Source organism: Gekko japonicus, unplaced genomic scaffold, assembly GCF_001447785.1.
Source record: "Gekko japonicus isolate JY-2015 unplaced genomic scaffold, Gekko_japonicus_V1.1 scaffold1562, whole genome shotgun sequence".
In the NCBI taxonomy this organism is placed as follows: domain Eukaryota; kingdom Metazoa; phylum Chordata; class Lepidosauria; order Squamata; family Gekkonidae; genus Gekko; species Gekko japonicus.
The window spans coordinates 287,205-305,321 of record NW_015169824.1 but is presented as its reverse complement, the minus strand read 5'-3'; the positions used below and the strand labels follow the sequence as shown (position 1 = coordinate 305,321).

The following is an 18,117-nucleotide window of genomic DNA, read 5'->3' as shown; positions in this document are numbered from 1 at the left end:
AATTAGATAAGCATATGGAGCAGAGGTTCATCAGTGGCTATTAGCCACAAGGTATAGATAGGGACTTTGGGGCAAGTGATGCTCTGTCTTCTTGGTGCTTGGGGGGGTCAACAGTGGGAGGGCTTCTAATGTCCTGGCCCCACTGGTGGACCTCCTGATGGCACCTGGTACTTTTGGCCACTGTGTGATACAGAGTGTTGGACTGGATGGGCCACTGGCCTGATCCAACATTGGTGTCTCTTTTGTTCTTCTGTTCTTAACTCAGCAGGGACGCCATGCCACAGAGCAGGCCCTCATCTCTGAATTCGGGAAATCAACCACAATTCTAGAATCCCCGGCCCTACCTGCAGGTTGGTAACCAGGATTGCTTTATTCTTCCTTCTCCAAGACAGGCTGTGACCAGAACCCAGGGCAAGGAGCCCGATCACTGTCCAGCTCCCCAGTGAGACCCCCTCCCCATTACCTGCAAAGGCTTCATGGCCGCACTTTTCCCTTCACCACACAGAGGAGACGGGGGAGGAGGCATCAGAGGTGTCTTCCCGCTGCTTCCTGGGAGTGAGAGAAAGAAAGATGGAGGGAAACCCCTTTTTGCTACACACACATTTTCTGTACCAGTTCTTTGAAGTGACCCTGTCTCTGGATTGGTGTTGGGACACAAATCAAGATCCTGGAATTTATCGAGTAAATCTCAGGACGGTTTGACCTGACCTCTCTCCCGCCACCTGGCCAGTTTTTATGGAGGGGAGGGAGGTCGCACCTCCCTTGTCCATCCAGCCCCCTCCCATTCTGGCCATGTGTCCTCACGGCCTTGTCAAATCCATCCCTGACCCCGCCAGAAGCCACGGCACTCCCTCCTCCCCTCTGAGGGATGCCAAAACCCTCCAGCCTGCCCCACACATTGAGGAGAGGTCACGGGGTGGGAAGGCACTGAGGAACTAGAACCGAACTGGGTGGCTCAAGGAGGCAGGTGGGAGACTGCAGCTCTGAACAAACATTTCTTTGCATCATGGAAAATGCACTGCACATAGAAAGCTAGCGCTTCAAGGAGAAAGGCTGTGCCCGCTGTCTCTGCTCATATGAACCAGGTCAGAGACCTAGGGCTTAGCAAATTATAGGCTCATTCAGCCCTCAGCCCTTACAGTCTTCAAGGCATGCCACAATTCAGGACCAGGATTTCGAACGGGAGAAGGGCAAAGAGGATTGCAGGGGGGTTCTCCCTCCTCAGTTTCCCAAAGAGCATAGGACACAGCTGCATCGCTTGGGAGCTGGATGGGGAAGGAAGGAAGGAAAGGCCTTCTGGGGCCAGAAGCAGAGGAGGCAGGAGTGGGGGGGTTCTCCCCCCTCCAAATCTCCTCCCCTCTCGCTTCTCCCCAACCTTGCCCATCAGCCTCCTCATCGAGTCTAAGGCGGGGAGAAGGCTCCTTTGGCTTCCTCCAGGTCTTAATTCCGCATCATTTACAAACACACTCCATGCCCAGACCCCGGGACTGGGCGCCCTCACTACCTACTCCCTCTAAGCTGTGGCGTCTTGTGAGCAAATATTCTACCTTGTGAGCTACTGGCATTAAAGTTGCGAGCGAGCGATTTGGCTGTTGCATAGATTAGTTTGCCCTGGAGCCCTCCTTCCGGAGCTAAGACAAAAATGTGTGAGCCGAGGCTCAAAAACTGAGCTAGCTCACACTCACTAAGCTTAGAGGGAACACTGATCTCCGCCCCCATCCCTCTTGAACCAGCCACTCGCCCGGAGAGAACATGCCCGGGAATGTCCCTAACTCTACCCCCTCTGGAAAAATATCCAGTCCCCTCTTCTCCCCCCCCCCCCAAAACCCAGGACCCATTCAAACTCTCCGGTCTTTCCTCCCTCCCACTGGCAAGCAATGTTCCCTCTAGCTGTGGGGTCTTGTGAGCAAAAATTCTGCTTTGTGAGCTCTTGGCATTAAAGTTGTGAGTAAGCGATTTGGCTGCTGCATACATTAGTTTGCTCTGGAGCCCTCCTTCCTGAGCGAAGACAAAAACGTGTGAGCTGGAGGCTAAAAAACTGTGAGCTAGCTCACACCAACTCAGCTTAGAGGGAACACTGCTGGCAAGGCCCCTGCAATGCAGGGAAGGGCCTGGATCTCCAGCCAGGTGCAAAAAGGAGGAGCAGAGAAGGAGGGGCGCCCAAAGGAGGAGCCCCCTCCCGAGGCTCTGCAGTGGGGCGAGTCCCTCCCCCTCCTGGATAGGGGCCCGCCTCTGACCTCCCTCTCCTTTCCCAATCACCCCGGATGTCCCAGCCTCGCCTCCACCCCACCCCACCCCACGGGTCCCGGGGTCCCCCTTGACTCACCCGGGACGGAAGAGCCGAGGCTGCTTTGCACCCGCGAGAAGAAAGGCCGATTCCCCCCCCCCCACACTCCGGGCAGGAAGGAAGTGGCCTCCCCACCCCGCTTTCCTGGCGGCGTCTCTAGGATTTTGGCCTCTCTGGCCTTCCCTTCTGTGGGGCCGGGAGGGGGATCTATCCGCCCAAATGTGCCTCCTCCCCACCTTTCTCCGGGACGCGATCCCCCCTCCGCCCCTCCTTCTGCTCCCGCCTCTTCTCTCTGCAAAAAGGGCTTTGCATTTGCTGGGAGAGAAGAGACTGAAAGCTGATTCCTGCCGCAGGAGCCGGGAGGGGGAGGGGCACACACACACACATACACACATGTTCCCTGTAAACTGAGCCTCTGGAGCTTTCTCACCATCTATCTATCCAGGGAGGAAGAATAGATTATTTTGAACTATGGTGCTGGAGAAGACTCTTGAGAGTCCCTTGGACTGCAAGAAGATCAAATCAGTCAATCCTAAAAGAAATCAACCCTGACTGTTCCCTGGAAGGCCAGATAATGAAACTGAAGCTCAAATACTTTGGCCACCAAATGAGAAGGGAGCACTCCCTGGAGAAGACCCTGATGCTGGGAAAGATTGAAGGTCAAAGAAGACGGGGACGGCAAAGGATGAGATGGTTAGACGGTGTCATCAATTCAACGGACATGAAGTTGAGCCAACTTCAGAGGACGGCGGAAGAAGGGAGGGCCTGGCGTGATCTGGTCCATGGGGTCAAGAAGAGTCGGACTCGACTGTGCGACTGAACAACAACAAATCATCAACCCCACACACACACACGCGCATATCATTTTGGTTTGGCCAAGGAATTTTCTGCAAACTCAAAACTAGCTCCCCCTTCCCCCCAAGGTTGCCCATTGCAGTTTGGGAGATTCCCAGCGATTTGGGGGTAGTGCTGGGGAGGGCATATTTTGGGGAGGAAGCTCAGCAGGGATGTCGTGCCACAGAGAAGAGAAGAGACTGGATTTATACCCGACCCTTCACTGCCATAAGGAGTCTCAGAATGTTTTACAATCTCCTTTCCAGTTTGGTGTAGTGATTAAGTGCAGGGACTCTAATCTGGGAGAACTGGGTTTGATTCCCCACTCCTCCACTTGCAGCTGCTGGATGACCTTGGGCAAGCCATAGTTCTGTCACAGCTGTTCTTGAAAAAGAGCCATTTCTGTCAAGAGCTCTCTCAGCCCCACCTACCTCCCAGGGTGTCTGTTTTGGGGAGGGGAAGGGAAGGGAAAGGAGTTTGTAAACCGCTCTGAGACTCTGAGTGAAGGGCGGGGTATAAATCCAATTTCTTCTTCTTTCCCTTCCCCTCCCCACAACAGACATGCTTTGAAGTAGGTGGGGCTGAGAGAGCTTTTTCAAGAACTGCTCCTGAGAGAACAGCTCTGAAAGAATTTATGACTGACCCAAGCTGCATGTGGCAGAGTGGGGAATTAAACCTGGTTCTCCCAGATTAGGGTCCACACTCCTAACCACTACACCAAAATGGCTCTTGTATGCCCCAGTCTCTGTATTCAGGAGATCAACTGTGGCCCCGTTCACACGGCGAATATGCTGCGGGAAAGCCATGGGTGGTGGGCGGATTATCCGTGCGTGATCACACACCAACATCTGGGAAGTGGAGCGCACCCGTGGCTTACCACCGAAAACGGGCAATAAAAAAGTAGTACCTCCAAAGTACTGGCAAACGGTTTGCCACGGGATGCCTCCGGATGCCCGCGGTGTGATCGCGCTGGTGCGCAGCTTTCCCCTCCGGCCCCTCGTTTACATGCCGGCTCTGAGGGAAGGACCCGTGGAGTGCCGCCGGCATGTCTGATCGTATAATCGCGGATCAAACTGCGCCAGGGCAATTTGCCACCCCCACCCCCCCCCGCGATATCCAGCCTGTGTGACCGGGGCCTGTGATTGCTTTATTCTCTCTGCCAGGGTTTCTCTGCACATGCAGTCCAAGACTGGCTGTGACCAGAACCAAAGGTAGGGAGCTCGATCCATGTACATCTCCCCAGTGAGCCCCCTCCCATTACCTGAGCCAGTGTCACGATGGCTGTTTTCCCTTCACCACATGGAGGAGATGGTGGAGGAGAAATCAAGGGTGGATTTCTCCTACCTGGGAGGATGAGAAAGATGTGGGGAACAGGATTGCCAATCTCCAGGTGGGGCCTGGAGATCATTTGTGATTACAACTGATCTCCAGATGACCAAAATGAGTCCCCCCGTAGGAAATGGTCTCTCTCCTCCCCAGGGTCCACCCCCAAAATCACTAAGTATTTCCCAATCTAGCACTTGAACACTAGTGGAAAACCCTTTTAGGTATGCACACATCTTTTGCACCGGACCTTTAAGTGACCTTCTCTCTGAATTTGATTCTGGGCACAGTTCCAGACCCTGGGTCAGGAGTCTTTGGCCAGCCATCTCTCCCCGCTCAACCATTCTTGGGGGGGTAGGGTTGCCACGTCTGGGTTGGAAAATACCTGGAGACTTTGGGAGTAGATCCAGGAGAGGGCAGGATTTGGGGAGAAGGCCTTCAGCATGGTACAGCGCAGTAGAGTCCACCCTTCAAAGCAGCCATTTTCTCCAGGGGAGCTGATCTCTGTCAGCTGGAGATCAGTTGTAAGCGGGAAATCTCCGGGCCCCACCTGGGGGCTGGCAACCCCATTGGGGGATGAAGGTCTCACCTTCTTTATCTGTCTGTCTCTCTCCCCTCCTCCCTACCTTGTAAGATCCATTACTGGGTGCTGAATCCCTGACCCACCCACTCCTTCCTCCCCTCCAAGAGATGCCAAGACCCCCCAGCCTGCTCCACACATTGAGGGGTGGTCAAGAGGAGGGAAGGCCCTGAGGAACTAGAACTGGACTGCCTGTTTCAAAGCTGCAGGTGTCCCTGGGGTGGGAGATTCCAGCCCTGGACTTGGCAACCATATTTTTTTTGGTTTGCATAATGGGAAAAACTCCCTGTGCATAGAAAACTAGCACTGCAAGGAGAATGTTACTACTCTGGATCTCTGCCTGTGTGAATCAGGTCAAAGCCTGATGTCTCCAAGGCGTGGCATCTTCAGTTTGGTGCCAGTTTGGTGTAGTGGTTAAGTGTGCGGACTCTAATCTGGCAGAAGCGGGTTTGATTCCCCACTCCTCCACTTGCACCCGGCTGGATGACATTGGGCAAGCCATAGTTCTGGCACAGCTGTTCTTGAAAAAGAGCAGTTTCTTTCAGAGCTCTCTCAGCCCCACCTACCGCACAGGGTGTCTGTTGTGGGGAGGGGAAGGGAAAGGAGTTTGTAAGCCGCTCTGAGACTCCTTTGGGTAGTGAAGGGCGGGGTATAAATCCAATCTCTTTTTCTTTTTCAAGGCGTCCCCAGCACTGCTGACCCTGCAAAGATCCTGCAACTCTGGTTCATTATCTCAGGCGCACCCCACCACCACCACCTTCACATACACCCAGAGGAGCAGAAAAGCAGCCTGCAACTCAGAGGACCAGGTCTTCCAAAAGGAAGAGGGAGAAGGAGAAAGAAGAAGAGTTGGACTTATACCCCACCCTTCACTCGGAGTCTCAGAGCAGTTTACAATCTCCTTCCCTTCCTCTCCCCACAACAGACACCCTGTGAAGTAGGTGGGGCTGAGAGAGCTCTGAGAGAACTGCTCTTGAGAGAACTTGTGGCTGACGCAAGGTCACCCAGCTGGCTGCATGTGGAGGAGTGGGGAATCAAGCCTGGTTCTCCAGGTTAGAGTCCGCTGCTCTAAACCACTACACTAAACTGGCTCTTAATCGCAGCTCTTAACCACTGCACTAAAAGATGGGGGGGGCACCTCTAAACCACCCACAACAGTTTCCCAGACAGGAAAGGCCACTGCTGCATTGTAGTAGAGCGTAGGGGGAGCAGAGCATGATGTAGAAGGAAGAAAAAGCTTGTTGGGGAGAGGCTGAAAACAGAGCGGACGGGGGGGGGGGAGGAGTGGGGGGTGGGAACAGACAGACGGAGGCTGCGGTGCCAGACACTAAATAATCCACTCTCAATCCACTTTTAATGCACTTTCCAACTGGATTTTGCCAGTTCACACGGTAAAAACCCAGTCTGAAAGTGGATTATTTTGTTTGTGCGACTGCAGCCAGAGCCTTTTATTCTGATTAGAGATGTCATGTTCTTTCCTAGGCCTAACACTGAAAAAATGAGCAGCCTGCAGGCTTGAGGAGGCCTTTTCCCAATACATTTTCTAAGCAGCCTCCATTTCCCAAGAAATCGCTGTCTGGGCTCTTCATGAGAACAAATTTTAAGACTGACAAAGGTTCATTCAAGGCATGAGCTTCTTCGCATACAATGAAATGGGAATAGAAATAACAGTCATACAAATAGAGGGTGGGCAGTGAATTAGCATTCAGAATGAGGAAGGTGTTTTTAACAGAATAAAAAAGAATAACGAGCTTCGCTTATAAGGCTATCATCTGTTTTCGGACGGGGGGGGGGGCATAGCAAGGAAATAAATATGTCAGAATTGGAGACTGATGCGTCCGTAATGGTGGGAAGTCTGTCCTTAGGTTCTTCATGCTCCGCCTCCTGGAAAGCAATTGGCTGTTTCTTTTCCCTCCATTTTCACCAGGCCCAATCCCGAGGCTTGAAGGGTGCCTGGGAAATGCGCGCCTGAAGGGAAATTGCCAGCCAGCCCCGAGACCTGTGCCTGAGGGAAAGGCTGTCTTGAGGCCTACAGGCCGCTCCATTCAGTGACCAAGAGCTTCCGGTCAGGACAGCCACCCGCTAGTCTGAGTCATCATGGGGTCTGGCTATCTTGATCCCTATTGATCAGGGCTACAACTCCATAAAAAGAAAGGGGTATCTCTTGATGTTCGGCTGCTCCTTGTATATAGAAAATACCTTATTAGAAAGAAAACCCAAACCTTGTAAAAAAAACCCTGCAAGCTGGTACCATCTTGCAGAGCAGACTAGAGTTCCACAGGTCAGCATATCACTCATTTTCCTCAGCCTACTCAGACTGAAGCATTTTCTCCCTCTGAAGTGTCTTTTAAAACAATGTGTTTCTTTTTATTTGAAAAGAACAGGATAATGATATATAAGGGATACAGGAGGAAAGAATGGTTATATCATAATATATAAAGAACAGAACAAGATACATTAAGAGGTATATGAAACAGAAAATAATTCTCCCCTAGTCCCCTTCGTTATAATTTTTAAGAGACTTCAACCATTTTAAATTCCAGATTTCATAACTAATCTATTTTACAACTATATTATTTTCATCATTACTGCATATTAAATATTTCATTGTTTATATTTACTAATTTTTGCTTTTACTATGCCAAAATTTAAAATAAAATCTATTCTATATCTCAGATACTCTGAACGATCTTATAATCACATTGAAGATCAGAATCCAGTAGCAGGAAGTTCCATTTGTCCCACAGTCCACACTCCCTCCCTCAAAGGTTGGGTTTTTAACACCGCACCAGCCATTAGGTAAGGTGCAACAGTTACAAATCAGATGAAACTAACACCTTAGAGTTCACTCTAGATCTGTGTGCTTTTCTGAACCTGTAGGGTGCCGAGGATCTCCTGATGGCACCTGGGTCCAATATGGCTTTTCTTGCGCTCTTATGTTCTTAAGATAAGAATGAGATAAGAACTAGAAGGAAAGTCAAGTTCAGTGGCATGATTCTATGATTCTAGGAGGGGGCTGATTAAAACATCCCGAATCCTGTTATAAAATTCACTGCTGAGCAAGATGTGAGCGATCGATTCTGGGTTCCTGCTGTTACCCTGTTTTCCCGAAAATAAGCCCTACCCCAAAAATAAGCCCTAGCAGGATTTCTATCCATTTGTGGTATAAGCCCTAGTGTGTCTTCTTGAGAAAAAATAAATATAAGACAAGCGTCTTATTTTCGGGGAAACGCGGTACATGGGCATGTCCTTTCAAGATAGGGGGTATTGGCAAATCTACCATAAAGGATCTCTGATGGTAGGGCATCAAAACGTGCTAGCATAAAAGCTCGTCTTAGTGCTGGAGCGGTGAGCTGTGAAAAATTATCAGCTCTAAGCCAATTTCTCAGAGTTAAACTTCAAAGGGGAAGAGGTGAGTCCAGAAGAGAGAGTCTGCTTTTCAATATCGAACATTCTCTGCCTCAAGGACCTGAAAATTTGTGATGCACCTGACAGAAGCAGGGAGTCAAGGGAAATGCCAATTGATTGTACTTTTTACAGAACTGAGTTTGTCCAGTTGGATGTAAACATGTCTGACAATAGGAGGTGAACATAGCTATTGGGTTTTTTTCTGAAGTGGAGACGTAACCAAGCTTGGGTAGTGTAATTAGCTTACATTTTAAAGAGGGGGTAGACAAATTCATGGAAATTGTGACAGCTAAGGGATCCCCCATGTTCTCCTGTCTGGAGAATCACAGTTTACTCATAAAAAAACCCTTGCTGCTTTCGCAGGATTTAGGAGCTCTACTCATTTTGCCAGTCCTGGCCTTCAGAGTGGAATTTGCAGCAGATTAAGGTGATCCATTGGCTGGCTTGGAAGCTGACTTGAAGAACGGGGCAGCCATGGAAAAACAAGACTCAGCTGGCCCAGAAGCAGGAGAAGAATCTCATAGTACCCACTCTGAGAAGAATGAGGGATTCTGGGAAAGATCTGCCCAGATGATCAAGAGTGGGGACATCTCCAGCTCAGATACAGCATTCCAGCGCTTCAGGCAGTTTGGCTATCAGGAAGTGGATGGGCCCCGAGAGGTTTGCAGCCGATTCCACCATCTTTGCTGCCAGTGGCTGAAGCCAGAAAGCCACAGCAAGAAAGACATTCTGGACCTGGTGATCCTGGAGCAGTTCCTGGCCGTCCTGCCCCCAGAGATGAAGAGCTGGGTCCGGGAATGCGGGCCGGAGACCAGTTCCCAAGCGGTGGCCCTGGCAGAAGGATTCCTCTTGAGCCAAGCAATGGCCAAGAAACAGGAAGATCAGGTGAGGAGTTTCATCCTGAGTTGTGCAGAATATGGAAAAGACTATGCTTTTCTCCAAATTCTCCAAATTCCCAACTTCTTTCAGGAAATCATCCATGAAATATCCCCTTCTACCTGCCTCCTCTGACATTTGCCTAACTTAATTCTTTCCCAGTTCCTCTACCCACTGTTTGTTTGCTGTTTCAGGACCCATCAGACGGGGCTTTCCTTGAGGCAGAGAAGGCTCCATCAGACCCCAAGCAGAAGTCACTCTTCAGGGGGATACCACAAGAGAGGGATGAAGGTACCAGCTCACTGGGTAAGGGATAATTGGGTAATTTCCTCCTTGAGCTCCCTCTCCTGTCTACCTCAGTCTGTGAGAGCAGGCTGAATTGGTCCAACAGTGGACCAGAGAGCCTCCAGTTCACATACTGTGTCAATATTAGCGGACAGATCCTGGTGGAGCGACAAGACTTTATCCCCCCCAAAAAACTTGCAAAAACCTCGCAGCTAATTGCCAATTCACTAACATTTTCATGTCTCTCTGTAAGAGAAGTTGAGGATCTGATTACCCTAAACAATTGTGCCGGGTGGGAGCTAACGGGTGCAATGGAGGTCGGCGGCTGCAAAGAATTCCTTCTTCGTGGCCACTGCCATCTCATAGGATTTCATAAACGTCCTATAAGATGCTCTTGCAGCTTCATCAGAAGTCTGTCGCCAAACTCACTCTAGCCATCCAAGCTTCCATTTCATCCTCCATAGCTCCTTGAAATAACCAGGGAGCTATTTTGGCACAGGGGCAGAGGGGTGGAGGTGAGCGATTTCATTGATGGCTTCAGAAAGCCAGTCTTCTACCAGTCTTCCAGTCTTCCATTAGCTGCCTTTCCTTTTTACGGATCTCAAGGCAGCTTACCATACAAATAAAATACACAAAATAAAACACATATATTTTTAAAAACCCAAAATTTAAACTCACAATTTAGGACTGCTCTTAAATTAAACAGAAGTGGGCCTCTATCAAACCATGCCTGAATATTGGTTAGAAAAGGTAGAGGGTTCTGTTCTGGAATTCCCCCCCCCCCCCTCTTTGGCTTGTTTGTTGATTTTTCACCACTATTTTGGTGGCTTTGTTTCCACATTGGGAGAGAAGCCCTATGCCCTGTTGTTGGCCATGAAGAGGAACTAGTTGGCCACTGTGTGAGATAGGATGCTGGACTAGATGGACCATTGGTTTGATCCAGCAGGGCTGTTCTTGTATTCTTATGAACAAGGAGGTAGTAGTGGGAGAAACTGATGGGGGTCTAAAGGTAAAATCTAGGTCCTGGATTTCAGCTAGGCAATAAGCAGCTGTAAAAATATTCCCATCCCTTCCTCCTCCCCTTACAGGAAGGACACTGCTTGGTTCTTCTGGGACTTCCACTGTTTGTGGTAGAATGAAAATGTCGTCTGCGCAACCAGATGAGGTAGGGGAGAGACCCCAATGGCCCCTGTCTTTTTCACAGCTGCCTGCAGCTGAAAGAATCATTCCCTTTGCTTCTGTCAAATCTCCCCCCCCACATCACTGAAGACTTTAAACATCACTGAAGAAGCTTAGAATCCTACAGAACGATTCTCACTCATCTCCCCTTTCCCGTCTAATTAGACTGTTACATTAATTTTCTATGGGAAGGAACAGTTTTCTTCTTCTTTCAGGGTCTGCTGAGCTACAAGGAGGTGGCTTTATATTTCTCCGAACAGGAGTGGGCCTTCCTGTCTTCAGGCCAAAAGAGTCTGCACAGGGAAGTCATGGCAGAAACTTACAGGAATCTGGCCTCTCTGGGTACGGCTCCTCTTTTCCTTTTGTTGACAAATACTGGAAGCAGAAATGTCTGTTATTGTTTATTTACAATTTATTTAAAAATCTTATACCTTGCCTTTCTGCCAAGTCCACTAAGGTGCAAAAAGGGAGAGTAGAATGGCAAGACAAACCTTCACAAACTATAATAAAATACTTATATTTGTAGTCTATTAGTGTTCCCTCTTACATCTATAAACATACAAATGTAACATCCAAATGCTGGCGGTAACAGCTCAGACGCACAAAATAGTGCTCACAGGCACACAATGATTTATACAGGTGCTATTTTTCTTCTGATAGTAGACACTAAGTAATTAATACAATGAGCAAAAGCCATAACGTCCACTATAATATAATGCTAAAACAGGCTTCCAAAAATCTTGATAAGATTTACACGTAGATAATATTTAAGTAGATGGACCTCAGTACAAATATCACCAATGAGACCCGTGTCCCAGGAAAGCCTCGCCTTTCAAAAACGTCTTCATATCTAGTTTATTATTGAAACTATAAAACATCATAACCATAGTATTACTGCCCCACTATCCCACAATGGCAAAACAAATTGTGGGAACATTTTGTATACAGCAAACTGCCCCCTCAGAGAAGCAGCCACTCTGGCAGATACTTAAAATCCTTCCAAGCGGTTTGGTTCCTGGTAGTTGAATACCTAGTAGAGATGGAAGTCATTCCAAATAATCCATATTATCAAAGTTTATTATACTTTTAATTTATAGTACTGCAAAGAAGGGTACAATAATGCACCTGATTGGTTGATATCTTTTGTACATAGTTTGTTGGTCTTTGGGCCTTTTTGGACTATTCATATACTTGAATGTATTATGCACTGTTTTTTGGTTAAGGTTCTTTTAATTTTACTTTTGAAAAATAAAAATTATATATATTTTTTAAATAACCATAGTATTACTCACATCCACCATCATTAAAACATGCAAAAACTACATACAAACATTGCCAGTATTTAGAAGAGAACATTCAACGACAACATCCTGTCTAATGCATGCAGCCAAAGCTGCCTATTCCTTCATGATGGAAATGTTTCTATTCTTGTTAAGTCCACCAAGATAGCAATAAATTAAAAACAGCAGCTGATGAAGTTTGTATATATGTGTGTGCTCATAAAACAAAAAAGTCTTCACCAGCTGGAGATAGACAGTGACAGAAGGTGCTTGCACACATACTAAATAATGCAATTTTAATCCACTTCAAAGACTGTTTGCAAGTGGATTTTGCCATTTCACAAAGTAAAATCCAGTTGCATCAAGAGTGGATTGAAAGTGCATTATTTAGCACTTGAAAGTGCCCAAAATGTGACTGACAAATGTTCCTGGGGAGAGAGTTCCATGCCGCATGATTGAAATGGACCTCTCTCAAGTTGCCACTTCTCTGACTTACAAGGTGGAGACTTCCAAAGCCTGACCTCAGAAGATAGCATTGGCACTAGGGTGGGTTAATAGGGGAACAGGCAGTCCTTGAGGCATGCTGGTTCCAATCCATATAGGCTTAAAGCCAGAGTGGGTTCACTTGTGAAGTTCCAAGGTTAAAAAAAATGGTTCGTGGATGAAAAATTTCACCCTCATTTCGTTTTTCTCTTTATTCCAACAGAGGAGGAAAGACAGAGAGGTAGGAAATGGCAGAAACAGAAAATGGAAACCAGAGCTCAGAGGAAGAAAAAATCCATGGTATCTGAAGGTTCTGATTTTCATGGGATTCCAGTTCGAAAAGAAAAGCACAGAGAAAACAAGGGGAACAAAGTTCGGGTATCGGCCAGCGTCTCAGTTGGTAAATGATTCCATGGTACCCATCAAAGAATAAAACATGGGACAAATATGCCCAACTCCTCAGGCTGTAGAATGAGCTTCAGTGAAAGACTTACTTCCTGTCACAGAATCCACACAGGGAACAAACTATATAAATGCTCAGTGTGTGGAAAGAGCTTCACTCAAGGCGCCAACCTTACTTGCCTTCAGAGCATCCACACGGGAGAAACCATATAGATGATCAGAGTGTGGAAAGAGCTTCAGTCGGAGGTCATGTCGTACTTCCCTTCAAAGAATCCATACAGGGGAGAAACCACATAAATGTTCAAAGTGTGGAAAGAGCTTCAGTTAGAGCTCGGGCCTAGCTAAATTTAAAAACAGCAGGTCAAGACTGCTGTGTGTTTGGGTGTAAAACAAAAAAGCCTTCACCTGCTGGAAGGAGTCAGTGACAGAAGGTGCTTTCACACATACTAAATAATGCTGTTTTAATCCACTTCAGTTTGCCATTATACACAGTAAAATCCAGTTGCAAAATGGATTGAAAGTGCATTATTTAGCATGTGTGAAAGTGCCCAGAATGTGACTGACAAATATTCCTGGGGAGAGAGTTCCATACTTTTAGCCGCATGATTGAAATGGACCTCTCTTGAGTTGCCACCTCTCCAACGTACAAGGCAGAGACCCCCAAAGCCAGTCCTCAGAGGATGGCATTAGACGGGTGGGTTCACATGGGAGGAGGCAGTCCTTAAGGTATGCTGGTTCGAATCCAGATAGGCTCAAGGCCACTGTGGGTTCAGCTGTGAAGGTACAAGATCAAAAAATTAATTTGTTAACGGATGAAAAATTTCACCCTCATCTGTTTTTTCTCTTTATTCCAACAGAGGAGGAAAGACAGAGAGGGGGGGAACAGCAGACAAAGAAAACGGAAAACATAGCTCAGGAGAGGAAGAAATCTGAGGCTTCTGAAGGTTTTGATTTTCATGGAATTCCAGTTCAAAAAGAAAAGCACAGAGAAAACAAGGGGAACAAAGTTCCTGTTCCGGCAAGCCTCTCAGTTGGTAAATCAAGCTGTGGTGTTCATCAAAGAATAAAAACTGGGGCAAATGTGCCCAAATCCTCAGGGTGTGGAATGAACTTCAGTGAAAGCACACATACTAAATAAAGCAGTTTTAATCCACTTTGGCGACACTTTGCAAACGGATTTTGCCATTTCACACAGTAAAATCCAGTTGCAAAGTGGATTGAAAGTGCATTATTTAGCACTTGAAAGTGCCCAAAATGTGACTGACAAATATTCCTGGGGAGAGAGTTCCATACTTTTGGCCTCATGGTTGAAATGGACCTCTCTTGAGTTGCTACCTCTCTGACTTACAAGGCAGAGATTCCCAAAGCCAGACCTCAGAAGATGACATTAGCAGTCCAATGGGTTCATAGGGGAGCAGGCAGTCCTTGAGGTATGTGGGTTCCAATCCATATAGGCTCTAGGCCACAGTGGGTTCATCTGTGAAGGTGCAAGGTCAAAAAAATAAGTTTGTTCGTAGATGAAAATTTCACCTTTATTTGAAAATTTCACCTTTATTTGGTTTTTCTCTTTTTTCTAACAGAGGAGGAAAGAGAGAGAGGGTGGAAAGAGCAGATGAAGAAAATGGAAACTGTAGCTCAGAAGAGGAAGAAATCCAAGGCTTCTGAAGGTTCTAATTTTCAAAGGATTCCAGTTCAAAAAGAAAAGCATAGAGAAAATGAAGGGAACAAAGTTACTGTATTAGCTGGTGTCTCAGTTGATAAATCAAGCCATAGCGTCCATCAAAGAATAAACAATGGGGCAAATATGCCCAAATTGTCAGGGTGTGGAATGAGCTTCAGTGAAAGCCTTACTTCCCATCACAGAATCTGCACAGGGAAGAAACTATATAAATGTTCAGTGTGTGGAAAGAGCTTCAGTCAGAACTCAAGCCTTTCTACCCATCACAGACTCCACATAGGGGACAAACCCTACAAATGTTCAGAGTGTGGAAATAGCTTCACTCAAGGTGCCCACCTCACTTGCCATCAAAGAATCCACACAGGGGAGAAACCGTATGAATGCTCTGTGTGTGGGAGGAGCTTCAGGCATAGGACATGCCTTATTTGCCATCAAAGAATCCATACAGGGGAGAAACCATATAGATGCTCAGTGTGTAGAAACAGCTTCAGTAGGAAGTCATCCCTTACTTGCCATCTAAGAGTCCACACACGTGAGAAACCATATAAATGTTCAGAGTGTGGAAAGAGCTTCAGTCAGAGTTCAGGCCTTATTTCCCATTGCAGAATCCACATTGGGGAGAAACTGTATAAATGCTCAAATTGTGGAAAGTGCTTCTGCCACAGCTCAAGCCTTACTTCCCATAACAAAATCCATACAGGGGAGAAACCATACAAATGCTCAGGATGTTCAAAGGACTTTAGCGACCGTTCAAGCCTTATATCCCATCATAGAATCCACACTGGGGTGAAACCATATAAATGCTCAGAGTGTGGAAGGAGCTTCAATCAGCGTGCACATCTTACTGTCCACCACAGAATCCACACTGGGGTGAAACCATATAAATGCTCTGAGTGTGGAAAGAGCTTCCGTCAGAATGCACACCTTACTGCCCATCAGAGAATTCACACTGGGGACAAACCATATAAATGCTTAAAGTGTGGAAAGAACTTCAGGAAGGGCTCACAACTTACTTCCCATCAAAGAACTCACACACAGGATAAACCACGCAGATGCTCAGCACGCTGAAAGAGCTTCAGAGTGCAAAACTTACTTCCCATTTTAGAATTCAGTAGTCAGATTGTGAAAGTCACCTCAGTGAAAGCTGAAGCCCTGCTTCCCTTTTTGGAATACACTTAGCAAACCCTAGCAAAGGAATTGAGCAGAGATTTTTAGTCTAATATCTGGCTTTCTGTACATGTCAAAGTGATTGAATTCGGCCTCTCCAGTTCAGGGCTTTTTTCAGGGCTTTTCAAGCCTTACAGGCCTTTCTCAAAGTATCCTCCAATCTAGTATGCCTCTAAAACTGTCCTGGTTGTCCTTGAGTGCAATAACTTTTTCCATTTGAATGTGCGAGTCATTCTTTATTAATTGCCTGTTGTAGTCAAAGTACCTTTGGATGCCGCGTGGATGGGCGGCATGTATTTTGGAAGTCCTGCCCAAGTGCGTATCATTTGCCTTTGCTTCCTGCCACCAGTGCTGACACACACTCAACTGCTTTTTTAAAAAAAAAACAAATCAGAAAATGCTTGATCACTATAGTGTTAAACACTATGGATGTATTGCAATAATGTACTAGTTCCAAGCTTCCATTTAGAAGAAGAAAAAGTCTAGGCCTTTTAGTAGCAAGCATCTTTCTCCTTATACTTCTGCAAATGAAAGGGCTAGAGACTTATCAGTAGATTGTTGCAATAGATTGCTGTGCTGTTTACTATGCTGCAGGGTGAAGGGGGGGGGGGAAACACTGGCCATAGGGGGCTGAGAAACAAGGAAAGCCTTGCGAGAATTACCATGTAGGTGCTCTTCTGCTACTGGCAAACGTGCATTTTACCAGCTGTGGACTGTAGACCACCCACAGCTGCTTCTAGAATACTCAGATCTAGCCATCATTACACTCATGTTGGAGAAGATTCCCTGGCTGAATTGTTGGGAAATGTAGCTGCCCCACTGTTAATAGAGGCAATCTAGTGTGGCCCCCGGGGCTCTTCTTGTAGCAGGAACTCCTTTGCATATTAGGCAACACACCCTGAATGTAGCCAATCCTCCAAGAGCTTACAGTAGCCCCTGTAAGAAGAGCTCTGTAAACTCTTGGAGGATTGGCTACATTAAAGGTGTGTCGCCTAATATGTAAAGGAGTTCCTGCTACAAAAAGAGCCCTTACACCACCTCTGATACAGCAGAAGGGACATGCCCTTCTCAGGGCAGCTCCGTGATTGTACGTGATGGTTTACTTGTTGAATTTTAGCTTATAGGAAAAATATATCTGTTTTCCAATAGAGAGGTATATTCTGGGAATGGGGGAGAGCGTGCCCCCCCCAATCCCAGATTGTTTTTCAATATTTCCAGTAAGAAATTTGGGAGAGAATTAGCAAACTGTGCTAAGAAAATATTACATGTTTGTTAAGTTACTATGAAGTATTTTCTTGTTTGCCACGAATTAAAGACTTGTAAGGCAAGATGTTACTCAAAATGTTTGGCATGAATATTTTTAAATGTAAGATAAATATACGGTTTTAATAGTGAGAACTGCTTTGCCTAGCCTCAGCATATAGACTATATTTTCAAGGACACGTTTGTTTCAATATTAATAATTTGGACAGCTATTAATGTGCTACAATATGTTATTTAAGAGTTCTATTTTGATGTTAAAAATAAACTTTTAACTTAATATCCAAATATGGTGGTAGTTCTGTTGTAACTGTATGACACTCACAGGGTGTCTGTTGTGGGGAGGGGAAGGGAAAGGAGTTTGTAAGCCACTCTGATGAACTCCTGTATTTCCCTGTCTAGCAGATTTTCTCTGTCAAATCTTCAGTTCCCCTCAGTGACTGAGTTGCCCTACAGTAGCATGTATAAATTCCTTGTCATAAAAGACATGACTGTCTGTCCCACCCTATGTTTGAGATTTTTAATTTAGGCTTTTTCTCAGCTCAGGAACTCTACTTAAAATACAGGAGCTGTCTAGTTTTCTTTAAACCCTTGTGAAATGGCACTCCCCTCCCTCCCTCCCTCCCTTGCTAAAATAACCCTAGTTAGGGTTGCCAGGTTCCTCCTGGTCACCTCTGGGGGATGAGGGGAGGGGTGGCTCAGTCTAGGTTAGGAAACTCATGAAGATTTGGGAATGGAGTCTGGGGAGGACAGGGATCTCAGTGGGGCACAATGCCATAGAGTCCACCCTCCAGAACATCATTTTGCCCCCCCAGGGAAACTGATTTCATTAGACTGGAAATGAGCTGTAATTCAGGGGATCCCCAGGTCCAACCTGGAGGCTGGCATCCCTAGCTCCAGTGCTGGAATTGGATAAAAGGGTTGGAACACTTTCCCTATGAGGAAAGGTTAAAGCGCTTAGGGCTCTTTAGCTTGGGGAAACGACGACTGAGGGGTGACATGATCGAGGTTTATAAGATTATGCATGGGAAAGAGCAGGTAGAGAAAGAGGTACTTTTCTCCCTTTCTCACAATA

The 18,117-nt window shown here is 46.7% G+C and overlaps 1 protein-coding gene and 1 pseudogene across 2 annotated transcripts in view; one reads left to right on the top strand and one right to left on the bottom strand.

Moving 5' to 3' along the window:
- LOC107115507 overlaps window positions 1-18,117 on the top strand; it is a 259,349-nt pseudogene that overhangs the window by 78,450 nt on the left and 162,782 nt on the right.
- LOC107115506 (zinc finger protein 420-like) overlaps window positions 1-18,117 on the bottom strand; it is a 157,667-nt gene that overhangs the window by 18,597 nt on the left and 120,953 nt on the right. Inside the window, exons 1-2 of one of the 2 annotated variants that reach the window (XM_015417227.1) lie at window positions 2,327-2,380; window positions 464-549 (exon numbers count right to left, since the gene is read on the bottom strand). The exons of the other annotated variant lie outside the window; for it this stretch is intronic. Of the exons in view, the coding sequence (XP_015272713.1) occupies window positions 464-526 (63 nt within the window). The 5' untranslated portion in view covers window positions 527-549; window positions 2,327-2,380. Of the gene's footprint in view, window positions 1-463; window positions 550-2,326; window positions 2,381-18,117 lie in introns of those variants that run through there. 2 annotated transcript variants of the gene reach the window in all.